Source organism: Mytilus galloprovincialis, chromosome 2 (genome assembly GCF_965363235.1).
Source record: "Mytilus galloprovincialis chromosome 2, xbMytGall1.hap1.1, whole genome shotgun sequence".
Classification (NCBI taxonomy): Eukaryota; Metazoa; Mollusca; class Bivalvia; order Mytilida; family Mytilidae; genus Mytilus; species Mytilus galloprovincialis.
The window spans coordinates 94,180,727-94,206,479 of NC_134839.1; the positions used below are offsets into that span (position 1 = coordinate 94,180,727).

The window sequence follows — 25,753 nt, forward strand, 5'->3', positions numbered from 1 at the left end:
ATGAATTACAATAAGTTGTAATTTTTAGAACGTAAAAGATTTGCCAGATTTCCAAGGGATTTTATTTTAATAAATTTCAAATGTCAATGAAAAGATACATACATAGCATGTTGTCTTCAATCGACAATTCCAACCCAACAACAGTTGAGTATTAGGTTGAGTAAGTATGGTACCAGCCTCCAGATTTGGCAACCAATAATGATTTACATCTTTTTTATGCCACTTTTTCTTGAAAACAACAGGACAAAATTTGCATGTATAAGATTTTTCTACAAGACATGAAGTTGTGTATCTGCTTTTTTATGCTTGAGGAGCCGTTTGACACAAAATAATTACAAACCAAAAGGATAATATATGTTAAACAGAACAATACAGTGGCTTTTTTATAAATTATATATACATTTATATATATATATATATATATATATATATATATATATATATATATATATATATATAGGTACATGTATATTGATGATTTACCCAGAATGATATCTTTTGGTTTAAATACTTTTTATTGCAAATTCTAAATTATCTGTACAAAATAGAAAGGAAAGAAACTACCCTTGTCATTCCAATAGATTAATGTAACTAATTTTGATACATTTACTTATTGAGATGAGACTGTTGTCACAACAGAACTGTTAGTAGTTAAATAAAACCTAGTTACTTCCCATTGTTTTGTTCTCAGCTATTCAGAATAAAGTGATTTTCTGAATATTAAAAGAAGCCATTTGAAATATTGATAACTTATTCAAATGATATTTGAATATTTAATGAGAAATTGGAATAAGCTATCATAAGGAACATACATTTTTATGACTGTAATAATTAAATCTCAGCTTAATTCTATAGACATTATAAAAGTAAAAGGTAATGAACTGAAAGACAGAGAAGTTCATTACGTAACAAATTGGTCATGCTATCGTTACAAGTAAATGCCATTTTGAAAATCAATTCTGCCATTGATAACAACTCGAAAATTAAATTGATTCCTTTAGAAGACCTTTTCTATTGCTTAAGAGAAAAATCAATGCTTTCTACAGGAGTTCTTCTGTTACAAAATAATTTCTAATACTGAGATAGTGTTATGACAGTGTCTATTGGAACCTTTTACAAAGGCTACTGGCACCATTTCCTGTCATTGATGACAATTATTTAATAGCTATTTGTTACATGGTAGTTTAAATTCAATTGACCTGTTGTATAGACTCAAAAATGTTGCTTAAATTGACATTGAGAATGAGTGTGATGAATAATTGATGTCAAGGGCTGCAAAGCATGTTTGAAGATTGAATCAATTAATTTAGAAGAGATTGCATAATATTGAAATTTTATATATCTTTTAATGAGTGTTTAACTAGAAAGAACCTTGAATACATGTATATACCTGTCCCAAATTATGGGCCTGTAATTCAGTGGTTGTTTGTAGTATATCATATTTGTATTTTTGGTTTATGTTTTGCACCTTACTTAAGTTGTTAGTTTTCTCTTTTGAACTGTTCTACATTTTTCATTTCTGGGACTTTTTAAGCTTGCTATTGGTTATCAATCATTGTTGAAAGCCATATACTGTGACCAATAGTAGTTAACTTCTACAACATTTGGTCCTTGGTTGAGATGTACCACACCTTATATTTTTATTCATATTGAGATCTTAAACATCGTGTTGATTAACCATACAGAGCTTTACCATGATGAACATCTAAACCAACAAACATATGATGTCTTTGATTTTGTCATTTGGTTGCTGTCTTATTGACCTCATCTTTTATTGAATGAGGAAGAAATGATATGAGTTATTATTGATTTAGTAATTTTATTTATTTGAAAAAATCAACTATGACCCCTCATTGATTTGTAATAAGCTGTTGTTTTTCTGTATTGAATTATTTTTCCATTTTGTCATCCTTGGATATTTATGATGATGGGTATTGGTCATTTTGGAAGACCTTATGTGACCTGATTTACATGTACATCCTTATCATTTTGTCTTGGGTAGTTGTCTCATTAATAACGTGATATATATGTAACATTTCAGTTTTTGTGAAACATTACAATTTATCCATCAAGACTTATTGATATATGTACATATGAATTCAGTGTAAAATTGAAATTTTAAATTTTATTTGTGAAATTTGCAATAAACTAAAAGTAACTATGTATAAATCAAAAGTTTATCAGTTTTTATTCACACCTGTATATGTAGGTTTGTTACAAAAGTAGTTAAGGTAAATATTTTTTTTCTTCATTAAAGGTAAAATTAACCAAACATTTAAACATGTGAAATGAAAGCCAATATTGACATTAGATATGACAAGTACTTTGGGTGACATAAAAGGCCTTGATTTATAAACTGACTTATCTATCTTACATAAATCATTTCAAGTTGATCTATACACTACTTAAGATTATGTCATGCAGTTTAGAACTCCTCATGGTCTTCCTTTAAAGAATGTGCTGCTCCATGCATACAGTGTAAGGCGTTTACAATAGAACTCATGTTTCCCCTAACATGATTGAAAAAAAGGGTAGTAAGAGATCGGTAGACAAATCATTTGATTTATCAAAAAGTTTTTGATTACATGTAGTTCATACAGGAAAAACAGTCTGACTTTGTTAATCCTTGTTTTAAATTGACCAAAAAATCTGTAGGGTAGGCCTGTACTAAAAATCAGGGTAAATGTAGGTAGGGTAAACAGAAACACTGGTACTTTTTATTTCCTAATCAGAGTAAATATTTTTCTGCCAATCTGTAACAGTAATTTGATTCCACCAGTGTACTTTATCCCGATCATTCTGGGTCTCTTTACAAATTTTTACCTCATCTCAGATCTGGCCCATAGTTCTAGTGTGAAATACTGCCATGAGAGTTGTAATGGGGGTACCTACATGACGAATAACAGTACAATTCTTGCCAAATGACATTTATAATGGTAATTTTTGGTGTATGACAATAAATCATCTACTTTCTTCTAGACAATAAAAGATTCCATAAAAGAAGGTAACAATAATTATTTTAGACATTTGACATCTCACAATAAGTATATTTTGACAGACAAAGCACAGAAATTTTTTAACCCATTTGACGCTACATGTATAAACAGTAGCCAAAAATGACTGTTTGACAGTAAAGGGCATACTCACCCTCTGACATCCCTTGGTGTTTATCAATTTAACTTTCACCCATATATTTCCCTCTGAAATATTTCTGGCAAATTTGAACAATACTCAGCCACAATCAGAGTTATTGGCTTTAACTGTATGTCAGAAGATCCATAGTGCAAACTGACAGTGTCACCATAAATTTAGTAAAATTGAAACGGTGGAAGAAATGCAAGTTATCATCTACAGTGTCTTGAAAATTATATAGATTGAAAAAAATCTACTGGGAGCCAAAATATGATAAAAATCTCACTTTTTGGCTGAAAACTATAAACGATAAGAAAGATTGGAAAGTTGATCCGCAAGGAGATATTTACAAATAAGCCAAGACAGCCAAAACCTTCTCTACTACAAATCTATAAGATAACAACTTAGCTTTTACACTGCACCCATCCTGTTTATCAAGTTCTGTTATTTAATTTTCTTACCAGCCATACTTCCTTTTTAATTTTTTCCTTCTCCTTAACCACTGGTTATTTAGAGTGTAACTTTTGGACTTTTTTCCCATATATATAAAATATAGTTTAGCCTATAAATAAAGTCCTGTAATACTAATTCTAAAACAAATATATATATAATATATGTATGAATAATAAAAAATCTGATTTAATCTCTTCTAATTTCATTCTAACATATCAAAACAATAATTAATATAAAGCAATTTAATCATTATGATATAAGAATTAATCCAACTGGCCATTTCTTTTTGCCTGTTGTAGTGTTAAAATCAGATTAGCCATGCAGTGAAACAGAACATAGCTTGTATTGTTGCTAAGTTGTTGTTACTTTTTAAAGACCTTCCTATGGTTTATTTTTACTTAAGTTTACACTTATTAATTTATATCCAAATCAAATGAAAAGATGAATTTTAATTAAGTTTGATAGATATTATTAACTTCTCAGGGATTTGTAGAGGTGAAGAGATTTTATATCTTCGATGTGAATGTATGAAAGGTTAAATTTAGGAGTAAATGAATGGATTAATGAGTATTTCAGTTTATTCAACCACAATCAAAGATATTACTATCTTAACATTACTTTGAACAACCAATGTTGATGCCTATATTGGGATTTATTATAAGTGGCATGGTTAGATGTATATATATTCATTCGAACCAAGGAGTTAATTAGTGTAAAAATGTATTGGCCCAGAAATGGGAGCAAAACTTTCCACGCATCCTCATGCAGTTGTACCACTGTTTGTCAAATCCAAGACTCGTCTTAAACTTCCTGTTATCCCAGAAGGCAATGTTGTTCCAGCTAAAACCAAGTCAGATAATCTGCATTATACATGTAGTATCACAACAGTGTTTGACATATGTGAGGCCCATGGAGATTGTCTTCAGATAGAATCGTTGGATGACGATGACCAATCAGAATTTGTTCAAGCTACTAATTTTACCTCTTCTCAATTGTAAGTAAGAAAGTAACTCTTGAAGATGCTTTTAGTAAAAGTAATTGTTTTCCTTCTCTGCCTTCTTCTGATGTTCATTAGGCCTAAGAAAAAATGTTTGTCAATTCCTTGCCTCCTGACCAACCAAAATTTAATTGCTGACCCTTAAAGATTTTATCCTCTTTCTAAAAAAATATTCATCAAGTATTGTTTGTGTTGTTTTTCCTACATTTACCTTTGCTGGATTATTTAGACAACATTGACCATAATGAGGTGAAAAAGTCAGCACTTTGATGATTAAAAGTTAACTATATAAATGTTGTAATTATAATTTTGGACTCAACATGGGGAAAAAGTGTAAATTTCAGGATTCTGGAGTTACATGACGTATATAACATTTGAAATTCAAACAGTTTAAGAAATTATATAACCAGAAATATTAGATTGTAAATAAAATTTGTTGGTATGTAGCTTTTTGATATAGATAAAAGATAACATTATAATGAATATCAATTATATCAAAAGAGAAAAAAATGTTTTTATAATAAAATTATTCTTCAGGAATTGTATGATTTACAGGTGTCTTTCCATCTAGCATGTACATTAATTGTACTTTCAAATCTCTTTGTTGTCACATAAAACTTTTCTTTTTTCTTGTAACAATTAGTATTGAAGATGAAAGAATTTCAGACTTATTTTGCTTCAGTATTACAGCTATGTAAATAAAACAGGCTAAGCTGAAGGCAGTTGATACCACATTTCTTCATGTTCACACAATCTTAGTCCCTGTTGCCCAGTTTCTGACATTGCCTCTTGAAACTGTTGAGCTGTAAGAAGGAACCAATGTTTTACTGTCTGTGGTAGTGGCAAGCTATTTTTGGTGTTACATTAAACCTTTAAACCAGTTCCTAGAGTCATTTTTGTGTTAGTTGCAAAGTGAACTTACCATGGTACTTTATTTGAAATTGGTTTGACTAATGGGACACATCTCTGTAAGGAAGAATTCTTTTACCTGAAATGTTTTGACTATGCGAGTTTACTAAAAATGCTTCAAAAACAACCAGCTTCAATATTTTCTGGTTAGTATACACAAGGCATGGTATTATTTAAACTATCTTGTCAGGTTAGTATACACAAGGCATGGTATTATTTAAACTATCTTGTCAGGTTAGTATACACAAGGCATGGTATTATTTAAACTATCTTGTCAGGTTAGTATACACAAGGCATGGTATTATTTAAACTGTCTTGTCAGGTTAGTATACACAAGGCATGGTATTATTTAAACTATCTTGTCAGGTTAGTATACACAAGGCATGGTATTATTTAAACTATCTTGTCAGGTTAGTATACACAAGGCATGGTATTATTTAAACTGTCTTGTCAGGTTAGTATACACAAGGCATGGTATTATTTAAACTATCTTGTCAGGTTAGTATACACAAGGCATGGTATTATTTAAACTGTCTTGTCAGGTTAGTATACACAAGGCATGGTATTATTTAAACTGTCTTGTCAGGTTAGTATACACAAGGCATGGTATTATTTAAACTGTCTTGTCAGATTAGTATACACAAGGCATGGTATTATTTAAACTATCTTGTCAGGTTAGTATACACAAACAAGGCATGGTATTATTTAAACTATCTTGTCAGGTTAGTATACACAAGGCATGGTATTATTTAAACTGTCTTGTCAGGTTAGTATACACAAGGCATGGTATTATTTAAACTGTCTTGTCAGGTTAGTATACACAAGGCATGGTATTATTTAAACTATCTTGTCAGGTTAGTATACACAAGGCATGGTATTATTTAAACTGTCTTGTCAGGTTAGTATACACAAGGCATGGTATTATTTAAACTGTCTTGTCAGGTTAGTATACACAAGGCATGGTATTATTTAAACTGTCTTGTCAGGTTAGTATACACAAGGCATGGTATTATTTAAACTATCTTGTCAGGTTAGTATACACAAGGCATGGTATTATTTAAACTATCTTGTCAGGTTAGTATACACAAGGCATGGTATTATTTAAACTATCTTGTCAGGTTAGTATACACAAGGCATGGTATTATTTAAACTGTCTTATCAGGTTAGTATACACAAGGCATGGTATTATTTAAACTGTCTTGTCAGGTTAGTATACACAAGGCATGGTATTATTTAAACTGTCTTGTCAGGTTAGTATACACAAGGCATGGTATTATTTAAACTGTCTTGTCAGATTAGTATACACAAGGCATGGTATTATTTAAACTATCTTGTCAGGTTAGTATACACAAGGCATGGTATTATTTAAACTATCTTGTCAGGTTAGTATACACAAGGCATGGTATTATTTAAACTGTCTTGTCAGGTTAGTATACACAAGGCATGGTATTATTTAAACTGTCTTGTCAGGTTAGTATACACAAGGCATGGTATTATTTAAACTGTCTTGTCAGGTTAGTATACACAAGGCATGGTATTATTTAAACTGTCTTGTCAGGTTAGTATACACAAGGCATGGTATTATTTAAACTGTCTTGTCAGGTTAGTATACACAAGGCATGGTATTATTTAAACTGTCTTGTCAGGTTAGTATACACAAGGCATGGTATTATTTAAACTGTCTTGTCAGGTTAGTATACACAAGGCATGGTATTATTTAAACTGTCTTGTCAGGTTAGTATACACAAGGCATGGTATTATTTAAACTGTCTTGTCAGGTTAGTATACACAAGGCATGGTATTATTTAAACTGTCTTGTCAGGTTAGTATACACAAGGCATGGTATTATTTAAACTGTCTTGTCAGGTTAGTATACACAAGGCATGGTATTATTTAAACTGTCTTGTCAGGTTAGTATACACAAGGCATGGTATTATTTAAACTGTCTTGTCAGGTTAGTATACACAAGGCATGGTATTATTTAAACTGTCTTGTCAGGTTAGTATACACAAGGCATGGTATTATTTAAACTATCTTGTCAGGTTAGTATACACAAGGCATGGTATTATTTAAACTATCTTGTCAGGTTAGTATACACAAGGCATGGTATTATTTAAACTGTCTTGTCAGGAAACAATTAATCAAATAACCACTCACTGAATAAATTTATTAACCACATCCAAAAAAAGACAGTAATCAGAAAAGTTCATGCAGCGATAAACTGACTTATAAACCTATCGGAAATATATATGGATAATGAAGGAATAATGAAGAATTGATCGGTACCCTCTGACAAAATTAATTAAATACCAATCATTTTACCACCATATGTATAGACATTTACATAATAGTTTGTGAAAACTGAGAATTGCTATATTTGTAGATCAATGTATCATAATGTCACTTAATTATGATGTTATTATGGTTTGGCTTTTTATTGATTCTATGTGACCCCCATTTCAGCTTTGGTCATTAAGGAAACACTAGTGGGTAAAAGACCAATAGATCCTTAACTTCAGAAATTTACATGCCAATTGTTCAAGTATTGAATCCGTTACTAACCTCTGAACCTGGCCGTAATTGATTTGTGTCTATTGAATTAGCAGTATAGATACATTGTGTAAGAGTTTACAATTATTTCCTTCCCAAGAGGTTGGCTAGTATATCTAGAGTTGGCATTGGTTTTCATATTAAGATTGTCATTAAATCTTAAAGAAGACAGCTGATTTCAGAATCCATATATCAATGAAAGGCACATGTTGCTTAGCTCTGTCATGAGAGAAGACGGCATGTAAACATGAGCTGCAAAGGATTTCTACTGTTCTTTAAGTCTTGTGTAAGGTAAGAACACTGAACTTCAATATTTATTTTGAAATAAAGATACAAGTGAAATACGAGGTTTCTATGTCTTTAGCAGCGATTGAAAAAATTGCATATATACTTAAAATAACTATACATTGATTCAAAATTAAAATTTATTTGCACCAAGCTTAGAAACAAGTATAATGTGATGCTTAGGAGACCTTCTCTAATCTTTTTCCACATAGTTAAAAAAAATTATTTGGAGTCAATGTTGATATATTATTCTTTATATATCAACAATTATTTTGAAATTTAATTGTACTACATAATATTCTTTTAGAACCTGTAATCTTTGTTGGTGTCATGAATGAAAAACTACAAAAATGCTTTGTCAGTGTTATAAACGGCAATATATAGAGACAGTATATCACAAAACAAATACAGCCGATGAAATTTGACTGTGCAAAAAGCACAGTTGTTGTAGTAGTATTAATATAAGTAGATATACCATTCTCGAAGGTGCCACCATATGAATTATTTGTGTTCTGAATTTTCTTTTTCAATTGTTAGTATTGCATAAAAATCCCGATCTATGCAATCTACTATAGGTCCATATAAGAAGTGAATTACTTTTCCATTATTTGTTATGTTCCATCTTAGATGGGCCATCTACATGGGTTTGTGGCATTTTATTTTCTGGTTTGCAATTTGTTCAATATTCTGTCCTGTTTTGGGTTACATTTTTTGGCTGATGTTATTACCCTTGACCCTGAAGCTGTGCTTACATCAACTTTAAACTAAGTATGATTTTGACTTGATTGCCAAATAATGGTTTTGACCTCAATATCATGGTTCACTGAACATGGAAATGTGATAATGTGAAACCAGTACATTACCAGGTTAAAGTTTCTAGTTAGGGTAGTTAACCATGAAATCATACAACTAATTTAATATGTCAATGTTGAAGTTTACATATTTCAAATTATAAAATGAGGAAATGTTCAAATGATTATCCTCAAAAAATTTTGATTGTTCTTAAGCTATTCTAGCCATACATCACAAAGTGACAAGAAAACTTTGTTGCTAGCTCTGCAACAGTTTAAGTAACCGTTTTACAATTAAAAAGTAGCATTAATTATTCAAAAGGCTGATTGGAAAAAAAGCACCCCTAATCCCCTTGTGAGCTGTAAGCTTCTGCATGGTAATCTTTCATTTATGTACTTCCTTATATGGAACTGCGCTGAGGGGAATTTTATAGACTGTTGTTTATATAAACAGTGTCTTTGTAATGGCAATCAACAGGTTAGGATTGTTAATGTAAACTCCCACTGCACTGATCAAACAATTTCCAATGTTCCATTATTATGTTGCCTTTGGTGTTTGATGTGTTTTTGGTGAGACAAAGATAAAATACATCAATAAACCACTCAATTATTATGTTGTATAAAGACATAGCCAATTAACTTTTCATTTAATTTGTTCCCAATTATTAACAGGCAGGGCAATGAAGTGTATGATGTTATTAATTCTGTCTGGTAAAGGATCATCATGATGCAGGACTTGGTTAACAGATAAGACATAGACATGTAATACCCATTACATCTATGGATAAGATAAGATATTTTTATTTACCAATCATGGTGCCAAAAAGTTGAGCAATGCAGTGAAATAAATCATTACACAACAAATTGTAGAAACAAGTCTGTTAATATAAACATACCTTAATTATATAGTAGTCCAAATAATTATGAGGTCTTGGTCTGGCAGCAAGGCGTCAAAGCAGAAATAAGATAACCTTTCAAGATGTTATTATTATTTGACTAACCTTATTATTTTGACGTAAACCTTATAAATACCAGAGGTATATTAAGATTTACTTTTTATGGCCCCGCAAGTTGTCGGTGCCATATAGTTTTACCCTTGTCTGTAATTCCGAAATTCTGTAATTCCGAAATTACGTCATTCCATCATTCCGCAACAAACCATTATACGGAATTTTTTTCTAAACGCCTTCAGATATGGGACTGATTTTTGGTATGTGAATTAACCATGATGAGTTACCGATCTAGTTCAAGTTTTGTTCTGCTTGGCTAATTTTTGCCAAAATTACGGGCTATGGACTTTCGTTGATAAATTGTTGAAAATCACAGTTATACAGACTCTTTCTAAACGCTTTCAGATATTGGGCTGATTTTTGGTATGTAAGTTACCAATGATGAGTTACAGATCAAGTTTAAGTTTTGTTTCACTCGCCTAATTTTTGCTGTAATTTTGGGCTTTGGACTTTGATAAATTTTTGAAAAATCGCACTCACACAGACTTTTTTTCTAAATGCTTTCAGATATTGGGCTGATTTTTTGTATTTGAGCTAACTATGATGAGTTGCAGATCAAGTTTAAATTTCGTTTTGCTCCACTAATTTTTGCCAAAATTGAGGGTTAACAATTTTGAAAATTGTTGAAAATCACAGTTAAACAGACTTTTTTCTATGCGCCTCCAGACTTTGAGCTGATTTTTGACATGCGAGACTACCATCATGTTTGTGTCCACATGTGTGATTGAAATTGCAGATTTTTCAACATTTTGAGACAGGGCCATTCGTGTCGCTTTGACACGTCTAGTTTAATTTTAAATTATTTAAAAATAAGCAACCATCTGACTTTAGAATTGATGTTTTATTATGTTTTATTGGGTTAGGTACGGTGCCCCTATAATGCCAGAACAGTAGACAATTTGGGGTTTAACTTTTTCATTTTTTTTTGTATGAAACCATTTTTCATTTGAATTCTAAAATTACTATCTCACCTTGATTGTACAGCTAGATTAGGTTCTAAATGTTGAAGAATCAAGCCATCCATTATAAACAAACAGTAGATATGAGACATAGATGAATTGTTAGTATATATTATATACCACAATATTTGGGATGGCTGAGACTGTTTGCTTACTCAATAGTTTTCTGATAGGAAACAAATCCTAACCATGTAAAGTGGAAATCTGATTGCTATTCCAACAGAAGAAAGCTAAGAGAAAAGATACTGTAACTTCTTGTTGTTATTAATGAAATTTAGGTTCCTATAGCCCTTGTAACATCTAGATCCTTTTATATGTCTGTCTGTAGCAAATAAAATCTCACCTTCCAAGTCTAATTATGATTTATTGCAACAAGAGTCACACATTGTAACATTTTTGCATTTCTTCTTCTTATATTTATCATATATAATAACACTCTAACTATATGAGGCTTTGCTATGGAAAATGATGTCTTTTATCTCTTTGAAACCATTCTTGATTCAATCTTTTGTGAAATTGCACAAAAATATTTTATTATGGTAAGTATGTCACTCAAAAGATATAGAATTTATTGAAAGACCTGTGTGATTTGTATAGTAGGTTAGATTGAATATTGATCGTTTGTTTGTTCCATTCCTGATTGATTGTACAGATTCTTTATCAATGCCCAGTCATTGTGATGTGGTTATTTAGTCAAAATTCCTCAGTTGTGGGATCAAAAGGCCAATTTATATGTTTACCTACTCACACAGAAGTCAGACTAGATGTTTTATAGCTCTTTTTTAGTCCTATTTACCCTTTGTAAACTAGGTGATCCTGAAGCAGTGTTATCTTAAATGGGTTTCTGGTTTATCATGAAGTGTAGAGAAATATATCAATAACTTATATAGATTGAGATATTTGATTTACTTTCCCATCAATAAATATTGTTCAGAAATTGTTGTTACTTCATTTCTGTTGAATTTATTTGATTTAGCCATAACATCAATTAAGGGGCGCAATTAAGCAGTATGAAGCTGAGAATTCATATCAAACTGTAAAACTTAGAGAGGACCAAAATATTTTAATCATGACCAGGTGAATTATATATTGTCCTTATATATATAATTTCATGAACATGGGAACACTTTTGTATAATACAACAAAGAAAGAGAGGAACATTTGAAATGAGAGCAATACATTTAACTATCTTGAAATGAATGTAACCATGACTGATAAAGAAGGTATTTAGATGTTACTGTGATAATGAAATATTGTTATTATAGATTCTCAAATTTTGATAAATGCTCCCACCCCACCCCTGCTAAACCCAGAATGATATAAAATGAGAGGAGTTGGTGCATAATAAGCTGAAGGTGAAATCTAAGGATGCATCTAACAAATGACATTTTCTTCCTGTCCTCAAAATAAGCCAACACAGCAAATCATGATTCAGCATTATACAGTTCATTAGCCAAAAATAATAAGACAATAACTAGTTATCTTGACATAATCAGTCATTTAGTGTGAAACACAACATGAATCAAGGATGTGATGAATATTCTTCATAAAACGTCCCACTGACCTACAGTTTGTCTTTTATAGATAAACATTTGACATACATATACATGCACATGTAATAACAAAGCATGTATTTGTACTATTTTCTTAATAATCAAATAGACCTTAATACAAATGATTGGATTGAAATAAAGATTTAAACAGTTATGTTTTTATACATGTGTGTATTCATTGATCCCTATAGATTTTATTGTATTGATTAAACTTGCTACTTAGAATAATATAATAAGATTTAATTACCTTTGTCCACTATTTCAACTAATAACTGAATAAACTAAACAAAAGATCTGTTGGAAATATGGTTCCCTTTTCTCCCTGTTTTATTATCTGTGAATAACAAATCTGTCATCAGTATACCAGTACTTCAATAGTATTGATAGTAAGAATATGAAATATTTCTCAATATTTATTCAAATAGCATAAAATGAGGCTTTAAACCCCTGATTTGGATCATCAGTACCTTGATAATGTCAACAGTAGTAACTATCAAATTAACTGCTTTATCAGCTTATTTATGTTACTAACATAAATAAGCTGATAATAGGGTAAATTAATTATATATATATATAAGCAAAAAGCCAAAAACAATAGTAACCTTTAAATGGTTGAATAATTAGTACTAATTACAACCTTGTGCTACTGTCAAATGATAAAGTGGAGTATTACTAAACATTGGACAAAGTATGCCTGTACCCCCAGCGAGTGTTCATGTAGAACAGTCGATGTATCTACATAAAACAAGACTTTGTGACACAGAAAAAGATCTAGATTCCAATAAAGAAAAGTCCAATATTTTAGGGAAATAGACCAGGAATCTACTTGGAAGTACAGCTGCTAATTAATATAAATGAATAATCAGGCACAATGGCTCCATATACCAGTAGTTTTAATTGAAAATGCTTTATATGAACCAGAGTCAATTTTTTAGTGCGTTTTTCAAATTTTGCCCTTGAAATATTTTGATCTTCTTGACAAATCATTTGTACTGGGTTGTCACATGTTGATTGATTTTATTTACAACTTGTCTGAATTGAAGAAAAAATCTATTAGAAGCTAAACAATTGTGTATGGAATAGACAGTATGTTGCTTTAAGCTTTAAGGTGACTTCTTATATATATATATTCTGAATGTCTTTGTTTGTTGTTTCATTAACATACATGCATACTATACTGACTGTATATATAATTCATCTAAATAACAGCCCAACAATGTTAGATCTGTAAATTTGTGTTATACTGACTGTAGATATATACTATTTTTTGTTTGATGGTTAACTTGAACATTTTGATAAACCATCACAAGATTGTAGCATGGAAGAAAATGCAGTATCAAAATTAAACTTCTGATCAAGATCTGAATTATTTTAATTCAATTGTTTGAGTTGAATGTCATTACAGGAATTAAACAATTTCTAACTAATTATCTTATTCTGTGACCCTATAAAATATGTTCTACTTTAAATTTTATTTTAGTTCATTTATAGTAATTTAATTATGGAAATTTTAGATTTGACAGACAATCTGATTTTCAGATGATGTAGATATTTGCAATTAGAGCAAATATTGCCAGACACATGGGGGTGTATTTTATAGTATAAGATTTAAGAATTTGTCCTTGAAATGTATCATATTCCCTTGCTTGATACGTTGGATGACACGATTTTTTTACATGACCATGACATGAAATATCCTGTCTATCGATTGAAGATCTTGGGGGGTTATTTAAATGCATTACATTGTTCATTTAAAGCATGATACATGTTTCCAAAGAATTATAAATTCCTCTAATCCTAACATGTGATTATAATAATATGAATAAAATGATCATTGTTTTCCTAAATGATAAATGCCAATACTGTTTTTCCACATAACCTTGAAATCCTTGTCTCCACTTCAAGAACAATATCTTACTATTTGTCAAGTATTATTAGAGAGCATTGAAGACAAATGAAATTGTTGTTGATTTCTGAGTAAGTAGTCATTGATCTAATAGTTGTACACATGAGAATTGTCATTCGGTATATTTATGTAAATCTTTACATGTAATCAAAGTGTTTCATTTTGTAATTGTAGTTAAGCTCTGTGTTGACACAAAATATAGTTATACAATGCATTGCTATTTACATTGATGTTTCTCCATGTTTGTGTGGAACATAATCCATATTTTAATGTCTTTTTATGGAGAAAACAAGGAGTTTCCAATAGCAATGTAAATGACAAGTATGTATCTAGGGAAAGAGGATTGTCACTATGTAATTTAGTTGAATGGTTGTTATCTGAGAACATAGTGGTAATGATCGTACTACAGGGATTCAGAAACAATATGTTATAATGACTAAAACCTCCACAGAAATTGTCATTATTAGTAAATGAACTTTTATAAAAAAAACATATTTTTTTTTTGGAGTATCGTGTAACTAGGAGTATGGGCATATTGAGGAGGATTGGGTAACAAATCACTCAAGATCAAATCTTCATTTCAGAATGTGTTAGTCTACAGATTTTGGTGTTGATCGGAGTTTTTTTTTAGTCTGAAGATAACTCACAACTTGTAGGTCACTATGTAGTCGAATGTAGAGCTTAAAATTCCATAAATTGACCCCTTGATGATTTACTTAGTTTTTGGGAGACTTTCCTATCAGCATTTCCCACATCCTGTATAATTCATTTAAAAAATCAAATTTGAAATTTTATTTTCTAAAAGAATAATTATGACTTTAATACATTATATATGTTATAACTTTATTTTTTCTTTCATTACAGAGAGCGATTTCCTGGTGATGGAGAGGCCAGCGATGATTTGGATGATGATGATGACGATGATGTTATTGACTGTTTAGAAGATGATAATGCAGGAGGATCAGAGGGTACGTTATCTAAGCCGGCAAATGTTTTATGGAAAATATGTCATTGATTATAACAAAAGTTGCCACATTTTTCTAGTTTTTTTGGCATTTCTCAAGGGGATTGGTTTAATATTTAGTCTGCAGCTTCATAATGTTTAGCTGTAGCGAATAAGCAATTTTTATATCCACCATCAATCCACTTCCTGTTTGCCAATTGTTTGAGATTTTACAACACTACTAATTCAAAGAAAATTTGTGTCACATTTTTTTGTCTTTAATGAAAGGGAATAATCAGTTATGCATCAGTATATAACTGTTACCTCAATCAATTGCATGCAGCAACACTGGTCCAAACACTGGTCCAAACCCAGGTATTAGTTAAGCTTTTTTAGCAATTATCAATTTGCAAAATTTACACACCACCACTGTACTATAAGATGTTGTATTGCAAAAATATCAATTCCAGATTTTGTGTTTGAAGGACAAAATGAAATGACAGTTTGACAGATCTTATTATTTGCAGTGATTTTGATAAAGAACTGATCAGATTGGAACAAGTGTTTGCTATTAAAGTTAATATAGAAAAGTTGATTTTGGATCTTTGATTTATATTGGAATATCATGCAACATAATCAGAATAAAATTGTCACATATGCCTTGTTTTACGTCATTTATTTCTGTTGTATTGAAACAAACATTAGTTTTTGTCCTGATTATCAATTCAAAAGTAATGAATAAACATGATTATTATGAAAATATGAGTTCCATCTAGGATAATAAATGAAATAGATAATTGGTTGAAACTCGGACTTGAATTGGTAGATGACTAAACTTTTTAAGGTTGAAATCAATGTTTACTCCTTTTATTTAAGGATTGAATGCTTCTTTTTGTAACTTCATTGGGGTATAAAAGTGTTGGCCGAAGTACATTTTGTATGAAGCGCAGAAGCGCTTCATACTAAAAATGTGTGCACGGTCAACGCTTTTGCAACCTATTAAATGAAGTTACAAAAAGAAGCATTCAATACTTATAATTACATTTTTTTAGCAATGATCATGAAAACACGAATTTTATTATTGTTTTATTTAATTCACCTGTGCACTTTATTGTGGGACCACGTGTTATCATGAATTAAAAGTTTTATTGAGCAATGCATTTGCTTACGGAATAACATGTGATGTGCAGTTAGCCAATCAGTATAAAGTATCATAATGAAACATACATCTAATGTAATTATTATAATTTAAACTGCAATCTACAATTATTAGTTTAAGTACCCTTTAACTTTAAATATCTAAGAATTATAATTGGTTTTCTACATCAATTTTATGAAATTGAAATTTTTGTCCACTATCTTGATCTGTACGTTCCACTGTAATGAAAATGATGAAGTTTATTTAGTATTATAGTAACCATGTTAACCCCCTATTTCTTTGGAAGTTTTACAATTAAAGTGTTACATATTTGTCTACAAATATTGTGGTCTATTGACTCTACTTATGGTAAAATCTCAAATAAACCGTTAGATGTTACTGTTTCTTGATTATTCCATGATGTATACCTTGGTCTGCATAACAAATAAGATCCTATTTTAGATTCAAAAGTCTCACACTATATTTATCTTGTGATTATCAAATATTTTATATCCTTAGGTGAATCTGATGGTTACTCCATTACAAGTAGTTTATCTAGAAGGTCATCATCAGGATTGTCAAGGTCAAAGTCAGCAAGGCAAATAGGAACAGTTAGATCTGTGAGTTCTACCAGTGCAGATGAAGTGTCCGTCCGACCAGTGTCCACTACCCGTCCACAAACAGCTGTTGTCAAAACTGTGATAAAACAACCTCTGACTAAAAGTTTGTTTCCTGGCGTACCACCAACTATTAACTTTGTTGTGGAAGGGGAAAAAGGTAATAAAGCATCCCTTGAAATGCACTTCAATACTTAATTGATAAGGGGTTCTGTAACCCCTCCCTTTTTATATGATTTAGATTTTCTAAATGTATACATTTTCTTATATTGTGTAGGTAAAAATTTTACCTTCCACATATTGGTTGGAAGTCGTGTGTGGTGTGTTTGAAAAATGAAATACCAAAAAGTCGAATGAGGGAAAATTTGTGAATAAAAACACAGATACACAGCTGTAACACCAAAAAAGTTACAGGACTTTTCATATATAAACTAGTAATGAAAACTTAACTGACCTTATATATTTCTGATAGTTCTCAATATATATTTACATTGTTTCAAGCTGGTAAATGTGACATATTCCAGTGGCACGTCCTGTCACCTTGTATATAGGAGATTAAGTATGATTGCCAATGAGGCAACTATCCTTCCAGGTGCAGATGAAGTGTAGGTAATCAATTATATCCAACCATACTTCAACAATGAGAAAACCCCATACCATATTCTAAAGTTGGCTATGAAAGGCCCCAACATAAAAAATATGAAACAACTTAGTTTAGAAAACCCCACATTCCCTTATGATTGTGTCACTGTTTCAGTTTGTGATAAAAGGAAAATATTTATTGTAGTACTAAGCAGTTTACTTGGTATGATGTTTTTTTTTCTAGAAATTTAATGTAAGAAAATAAAGAAGTCTTTTCTTTTTCAGTTGAACAACTACCATGGGAATATCGTAGACTTATGAAATGGAGGATGAGTCCCATTACACCTAATATAGTTAAACACAGTCTAGCTAGAATTGGTTTTAGAATTACTAAACGTAAGTTGTTTATCAAACATATTGAAGCTAGTATTATTTTGGTGTGTTTTCTGTAAAAATATTTTATATACAATGTACCTGGAAAATTGTCAAGATTGTAATCAAAACTAGCCAATTTAAACATTGAGGAAATATCATTGGATATAAACCACTAAATACTGCCAAAGTAGAACTTTCTTCTTTCTTAAAGAGACAGCTTAGCCTGATAACAGTATTGGGGAACAATCATACAAAGATGTGTACCCATTCTAGTTGTTATGTTCTGACAAACATTATTAAACTGTTTTGTAATGAAATTTGAGTAAAATATACAATTGAAATAAATAACTGTTTAGAAATCTATAGAATAACAATATTGTACATGTATAAATGTTTGATTAAGGGATCTTAACAAACTTACAGTAGAGATGTTTTGTTTCAGGTAATCATGACTGGCTAGGATGTTGGGGGAAACACATGAAATCTCAGGGATTTAAAGGAATCAAAGAATGGCAGAAGCTTAACCATTTCCCAGGAACATTCCAAATTGGTCGTAAAGACAAACTATGGAGGAATCTATCGAAAATGCAGTTGCATTTTGGAAAGAAAGAGTTTGGTTTTTTCCCCCAAACTTACTGTTTACCTTATGATAACAAATTACTGAAACGTGCCTGGGAAGATGGAGGAAACAAACAGAAATGGATTATTAAACCTGTAAGTTGAACAGGTCAACCATTTATTGGTATATTTATTCATTACTTCATATGTGTGCTTCTAACATATAATATTGCCTTCACTCATCCCGTTTACAGTCTTGATCAGGTCTGAATCTGTGAAGAATGTGAATTCATTAATAACTTTTATATATTATATTAGTATTGTATTAGAATTAAGTTGCCTTTAGACTTTAGACCTATTTTTCAATAAGTTTTATGGTACCAAAGGGGAAAAATCAGTCATGGAACTGATTGTACAAGTTTTAAATTACACTTTAAATTAAAGATCTTTTTGCATTACATTTTATTGAATGATACTTGTATAACCCATTAAAATTGAACCTAACATAAGGTGACTTGTGATATTTCTTTTGCTAAATAAAGTTTTTATATATTACACATTTAAAACCCTATGGCTGTATGGGAGAATTATCCTCTTTAACTGGACTTAATTTAAGCCAAATAAAAAAGTATGTGTGGTTCCAGCTACATCTAAAAAAGTTAGGGTAGGTAGGGATTTTTTTTTTATTTTATGTTGTTTTTTTACATTGAGTCTATGGGAGCAACATTCTGACTTTAACAGTGCTTAATGAAAAATGACAATAAAATCTTTAGGGTAGGCTATTTTTAAGACTAAAAAGTAGGGAAGGTAGGGTAACTGGAACCACACATATTTTTATTTGGCCTAATAGGGAAAATTAACAGAAAGTAACTCAAGTTCTGTCAAAAGCTCTTTAGAGCTAGTACTGTATTTTTACTTAAATGTTAAATACAAATTGAATTATCATATCTCTGAAGAAAACATTGATGTATGTTTTTCCATTGTTGTAGTTCACATGGGTATACAGATTATATGACAAATAACAATTAAATACAAAGAAATGAAATTACAAAATGAAATAAAAACAACATTTTGTTTGTTTTTGTTACAGCCTGCCTCTGCTAGAGGGATAGGAATTAAAGTTATACACAAATGGAACCAAATTCCAAGGAAGAAATCTGTGATTGTACAGAAGTGAGTAAACTATAGGGCTATTAAATTAATTAAGAGCTTGTGTTGTAGTTTTACTTATTCAACACTGAATCTGCTCTTTTGCGATGAGATAGTGCTCTATTATTAAGATATTTTTTTTAGGAAATGTACATATATGTCTAACAGGGTTTTTCTGATGTTAGACCTTATTTCTATGGGTCATTTATTATTATAACAATTGAAATTATATGCATGCTTCAATCAAATACCTGGAACTCTATTTAAATTTGTAATTATTGTTTATATGACACGGTACTTAAATCTGACAGACTTGCAACAGAACTACAGACCAAAGTACACAGAATACAAGACTTAACTCCCTTGGGGTTTACAATGACTTTTTATAAAACGTCATATCAGAGCATTGTTTTGGGTTGGAATTTCAGTCAGTGATGTTTTTTTTTTCTAATTAAATGTGCAATAAAGAACAAAAAAACACTGGAAAATTGCTGACCTATTTAATGCATATTTCTCTGATATAAAAATAAGAAGATGTGGTATGATTGCCATTGAGAAAAATCTCTACCAGCATGACCAGAGACCAAATAACGGTCGAAATTTACAACTATAGGTCACAGTACAGCCTTCAACAATGAGCAACACCCATATATGTTAGTTTACATGATCTCTCATGAACTTTTAAAAATACTTTGATGGAAAATCAGTTTTCGATTTAACATAAATTAATTTCTCTTTTTGTTTGAAATATCATTATTCCCGTTTCCCTCTTTCCAATAAACAGGATTTTTTATGCAAATTTGCTATTATTATATATTCATCCAATTTTCAGAAAGAATTATGATTATTATTTTAGGTATTTAGGCCGACCCTACCTCATCAACGAAAGTAAATTTGACATGAGAGTGTATGTTTACGTCAGCAGCTATGATCCACTCAGGATATATGTGTTTGAAGATGGTCTAGCTAGGTTTGCTTCTTGCAAGTAAGTATGTTTCTAAGACCCAGTGTTACTCTACTGATTTCACTAAAGTTGTTCACAGAACTATTTTGTCAGTTGTCCTTCATTGGTTTAATTGACCGCTTGAATTAAGGAAGTTCAAATCTGTTTATATTTTATGAAACAAGCACACATACACTTGTGAAGGACATTTAATTATAACAATGTTTTGCATGGTGTTGGAAATAAGGTATGGTAATTGCCTATTAACATGAGAAACAGTATTCATACAAGAAATTGAAAAAAAAATTAAAGAGCTATCACAAATAAAAATCTAATCAAAGTTAAAAGTAAAGGAAAACATGAAAATACAGCCTGCTATGTATTGATGTATATTATGATGTCTATTTTCATTGGAATAGTTAATTAATTATAGTACAGCATGACACTTGTACTTAGGCATACTTTAAATTGCCATAAACTTAACTTTAAATTATTTAAAACAATTTTACAGCTAATTTCCTAATGCATGTAAAGCAAGAGTTTGGTTAGCTTGCTTGCTTTATTTGAAATTGTACAATTGTAATTAGGATAACGTCCAATCAAATTTAAATATAATATATACAGGTAAAATATGCCTACACATTATATTTAAAGATGTCCATGTGAATTACAAAGCTTGAAATAGAGTTTATACAAACAGTACAATCAAGCCTACCAAAGTTTTATTCTACAGGCATTAGGAAATAAGCTGTTACGAAATTTAATTAGGTCATACTTTATTTAAGATACTCAAACTCCATGAAGAATTTGAACAACAAGTTCATGCATTTAACGAACTATAGTGTAAATAAGAAGAATGCTGATTACCAGGCTAATGGGGATGAAGGAGTTTGTCAGGGACATAAATGGTATTAAACATTATTCAAATAGAAATTTCATATTGCTTGTTCATTCTATTACATGTATGCAATTCATAGAAGACAGAAAAAGGGTGTGGAAGCTTAACTAATTGTTTTTCCCAGTGACAAATATTCTTTAGTAAAATTCATTGAATGTTGATTCCTTCTCAAATCTAGGAATTGAGGTTTCATGGACCTTACATAATTTATAAGTAACTTAAATTAAAATGGTTAGGAAATATAAATAAAGTTGGTAAAAATTAAGATTTATTTTTGAACAAGTGCAATACATTATATCAATGATCTCTTGTTAACCATTTGAACCTTGAAAGAGACTTGCATTGTAAAAGGATCACCAAAAAAAACAACAAAATTTCTATAAAAGGTCATTCCCCTTAATGACGTAAAGCATTGATAGCAAAATCAACGTGTAGTCTCATGTGATGTGCTTGTAGACTATTTCTAATTTGTTGTTGCAAGTGGTAGCTTTGTTAGTAGTACATGTAGCACCAATTGCTGTTCAATCATAGGACATTTCGCTTGTCAGACAAAAACACATGAGAGAGGCAAATTCTTCCTCTGTTTTCTTTGCTGTCAATATTTAAATGATATAGTTGAGAAAAATACTATCGCCAAAAAAATCAGAATTAGAACTTAATTTTTAAAAATTAGTTAAATAAACAAATTTTATATTTTAGGGGATTAAAAGCTTTGTGGAATTACATGAAAAGACAAGGGATCAACACAAATGCCATATGGGATAGTATAAAGGATTTAGTAGTGAAGACTATTATATGGTATGTATTTTACATTTCTAATTACTGTATGTTAAGTTTAGGGTAATGTGTCTCAACCATCATGATGGAGAATAAAAAATCTTTGAGATACTGTTATTTCTTAGTATTTTATGAAATAAATGTTTCATTCATGTCTTTTCGATATCCTCTCTTTTTCTCCAATTTATGTATGGAGGGTTGTTGACTAAGTGTTTGTTATATAGTTTTCAAAAATATACTATAATGCTTTGTTATCCAGAAACACTTTGTTATCAGTAAATTTGAATCTTTAGCTGCATTTTAAATTAACTTAAAGTATCAACTGAATCTGAGTTATTTCCCTTGATGATGTTGCAATGAAAATGTCTTAATTTTTATTTTTATATCTTATTCTTTTGTATGTTGTATCTGTTTTCAGTGCTGAATCTTTGTATATTGTATCTGTTTTCAGTGCTGAATCTTTGTATGTTGTATCTGTTTTCAGTGCTGAATCTCCTATCAACAGTTTAATTAAGTCTAATAGTAAGAGTAAATACTGCTGTCATGAACTGTTTGGTTTTGATGTAATGTTGGATGAAAGTTTGAAACCATGGATACTAGAAGTGAATATTTCACCTAGGTAATACTATATTTATTGTATGTCTTAATTTTAAGAATTCATGTTATTAGAATTCAAGCTTTCTCATTGGCTTAGATCATTGTTTTTTAGTTCTATTTTTGGAAATGTTACATGCGGTTTATGAAACATTCCAATACTTTTCCCACAACAGAATCAATGAAATCATTGTTATTACAGTTAAAAAACCAAAGAATTACTCTATATATTGGTTATAAACATGAGTGGAAAATTGTTTTAACCTTAAATGGACTAAAGCTTAATAAATATTCCCAAGTTTGTCCTTATGTCCATCTCATTAAAGAATTATCAATTAAGACCTTCATAAATATTTAATATCCAAAATTATTTAATCGTGGAAAAGTTATTTCCTTGAGGTCTGTTAGACAAAGGAAAAAATGGTCTTTCAAGATTTAATTATTTTGATATTAATTTTGCAATGTCAATTTATCAAAGACCCAAGACCTACAATGAAAATGTAAAACAAAGACCCAAAATTTCGACATAAATATATCTTCTGTAAGACGAGTGTCAATTTTATTGCAGACAATATTTTGAGATGTTTTTTTGCAAAATCTGATCAACATTACACAAAAACAAAATAAAACATAAGTTAATATGTCTGTTTTCTAGTAAATCAGGGAACATTTATGGGGATTTTTGTCGAGCCTGCAACTTTTGTTGCAGAAAGCTCGACATAGGGATAGTGATCCGGCGGCGGCGGCGGCAGCGGCGGTGTTAGCTCACTTCTTAAAAGCTATATATTTTAGAAGATGGAAGACCTGGATGCTTCATATTTTGTATATAGATGCCTCATGTTACGAAGTTTCCATCAGTCACATGTCCATTGTCCTTGACCTCATTTTCATGGTTCAGTGACCACTTGAAAAAAAAGTTCAGATTTTTTGCAATGTTAAATTCTCTCTTACTGTAAGTAATAGGATAACTATATTTAGTATGTGCGTACATTGCAAGGTCCTCATGCCCGTCAGACAGTTTTCACTTGACCTCAACCTCATTTCATGGATCAGTGAACAAGGTTAAGTTTTGGTGGTCAAGTCCATATCTCAGATACTATAAGCAATAGGTCTAGTATATACGGTGTATGGAAGGACTGTAAGGTGTACATGTCCAACTGGCAGGTGTCATCTGACCTTGACCTCATTTTCATGGTTCAGTGGTTATAGTTAAGTTTTTGTGTTTTGGTCTGTTTTTCTCATACTTTATGCAATAGGTCTACTATATTTGTTGTATGGAATGATTGTAAGGTGTACATGTCTAGCGGGCAGATGTCATCTGACCTTGACCTCATTTTCATGGTTCAGTGGTTATAGTTAAGTTTTTGTGTTTTGGTCTGTTTTTCTCATACTTTATGCAATAGGTTTACTATATTTGTTGTATGGAATGATTGTAAGGTGTACATGTCTAGCGGGCAGATGTCATCTGACCTTGACCTCATTTTCATGGTTCAGTGGTCAAAGTTAAGTTTTTGAGTTTTGGTCTTTTTATCTAATACTATATGTCATAGGTCTACTATATTTTGTGTATGGAAATATTTTATGATCTATATGTCAGTCGTGCTGGTTTTATTTGACCTTGACCTGGTTTTCAAGGTTCATTGCTCAGTGTTAAGTTTTTGTGTTTTGGTCTATTTTCTTAAACTATAAGCAATAGGTCAACTATATTTGTTGTATGGAAGCATTGTTAGCTGTACATGTCTGCCTGGCATATGGTTCAACTGACCTTGACCTCATTTTCATGATTCATGTTAAGTCTATGTGACAGTCGTAATAAAGCTTTAGATTTAGGAGTATCAACATAATATCAATGATTAGTAAAGAAGGCGAGACATTTCTGTGTGTGCACTCTTGTTGTAATTTAGTTGAAATTTTTGACATTTTAAAAATTTGAAAACTGGTATTTGATAACAAAAAATACAAATGTTGGAATATCACTTTACCAATATATAAAAAAGTTAACATTTTCAGCAAGATATAGACGATACAGAAATGAAGCAATATGATTGATTAATATACAAATATTTATCCTCTGTTAAAAATTACCCAGAAATTTCTTCATTCCGTGTTTAAATTGCAACATCTACAAAAGTAGGGGCATTATGTTTTCCAGTCAGTGTGTCTGTCCCATTTCAGAATGAAGCTAAGTTTAAATTGTTTTATAGCAAGAATTCGTCTTCACATCAACCTGAAATTTGTTGCATATGTTAATCAAAATGTGAACTTTTAAAAATATGTGTGAATTGGGGTTTTTTGTCCAGTTTTTGTTGCTAACTGGACATGGAAAATTGATATTGCAAGTATAGTATTCCATGGAAAGATATTCTCTGATAAAATTTCCAGAAGGAGTTATCTCTCCTGTGTTGACTCATCAAGAAGACTGAATAAAATGTCTTTGAATTGAAGAAACTTAGAGATTGTGTTTTTGTCATTTTCAGTCTTCATTCAAATTCTCAGCTTGACATCAATATCAAGGGACACATGATACGAGATCTATTTAATATTGCTGGATTCCGAATACCAGACAAGACAGATGTCTCACACAGCAGTGCTCCAGGAACAAGTGCTACAGAATTCAGGTAAACATACATGGCT

General features: G+C 30.7%; 1 protein-coding gene across 5 annotated transcripts in view; it reads left to right on the forward strand.

Annotated features, from left to right (window-relative positions):
* Window positions 1-25,753, forward strand: part of LOC143064924 (tubulin monoglutamylase TTLL4-like) — a 45,633-nt gene that overhangs the window by 7,622 nt on the left and 12,258 nt on the right. For 3 of the 5 annotated variants that reach the window (XM_076238136.1, XM_076238138.1, XM_076238137.1), the window contains exons 3-12: window positions 15,410-15,513; window positions 17,146-17,403; window positions 18,111-18,221; window positions 18,643-18,914; window positions 19,849-19,931; window positions 20,764-20,892; window positions 21,636-21,758; window positions 22,448-22,546; window positions 23,010-23,144; window positions 25,597-25,737. In XM_076238136.1, coding sequence (XP_076094251.1) covers window positions 15,410-15,513; window positions 17,146-17,403; window positions 18,111-18,221; window positions 18,643-18,914; window positions 19,849-19,931; window positions 20,764-20,892; window positions 21,636-21,758; window positions 22,448-22,546; window positions 23,010-23,144; window positions 25,597-25,737 — 1,455 coding nt within the window. Of the gene's footprint in view, window positions 1-4,074; window positions 4,580-8,236; window positions 8,333-15,409; window positions 15,514-17,145; window positions 17,404-18,110; window positions 18,222-18,642; window positions 18,915-19,848; window positions 19,932-20,763; window positions 20,893-21,635; window positions 21,759-22,447; window positions 22,547-23,009; window positions 23,145-25,596; window positions 25,738-25,753 lie in introns of those variants that run through there. The other 2 variants (XM_076238139.1, XM_076238140.1) reach the window with 2 other exon arrangements.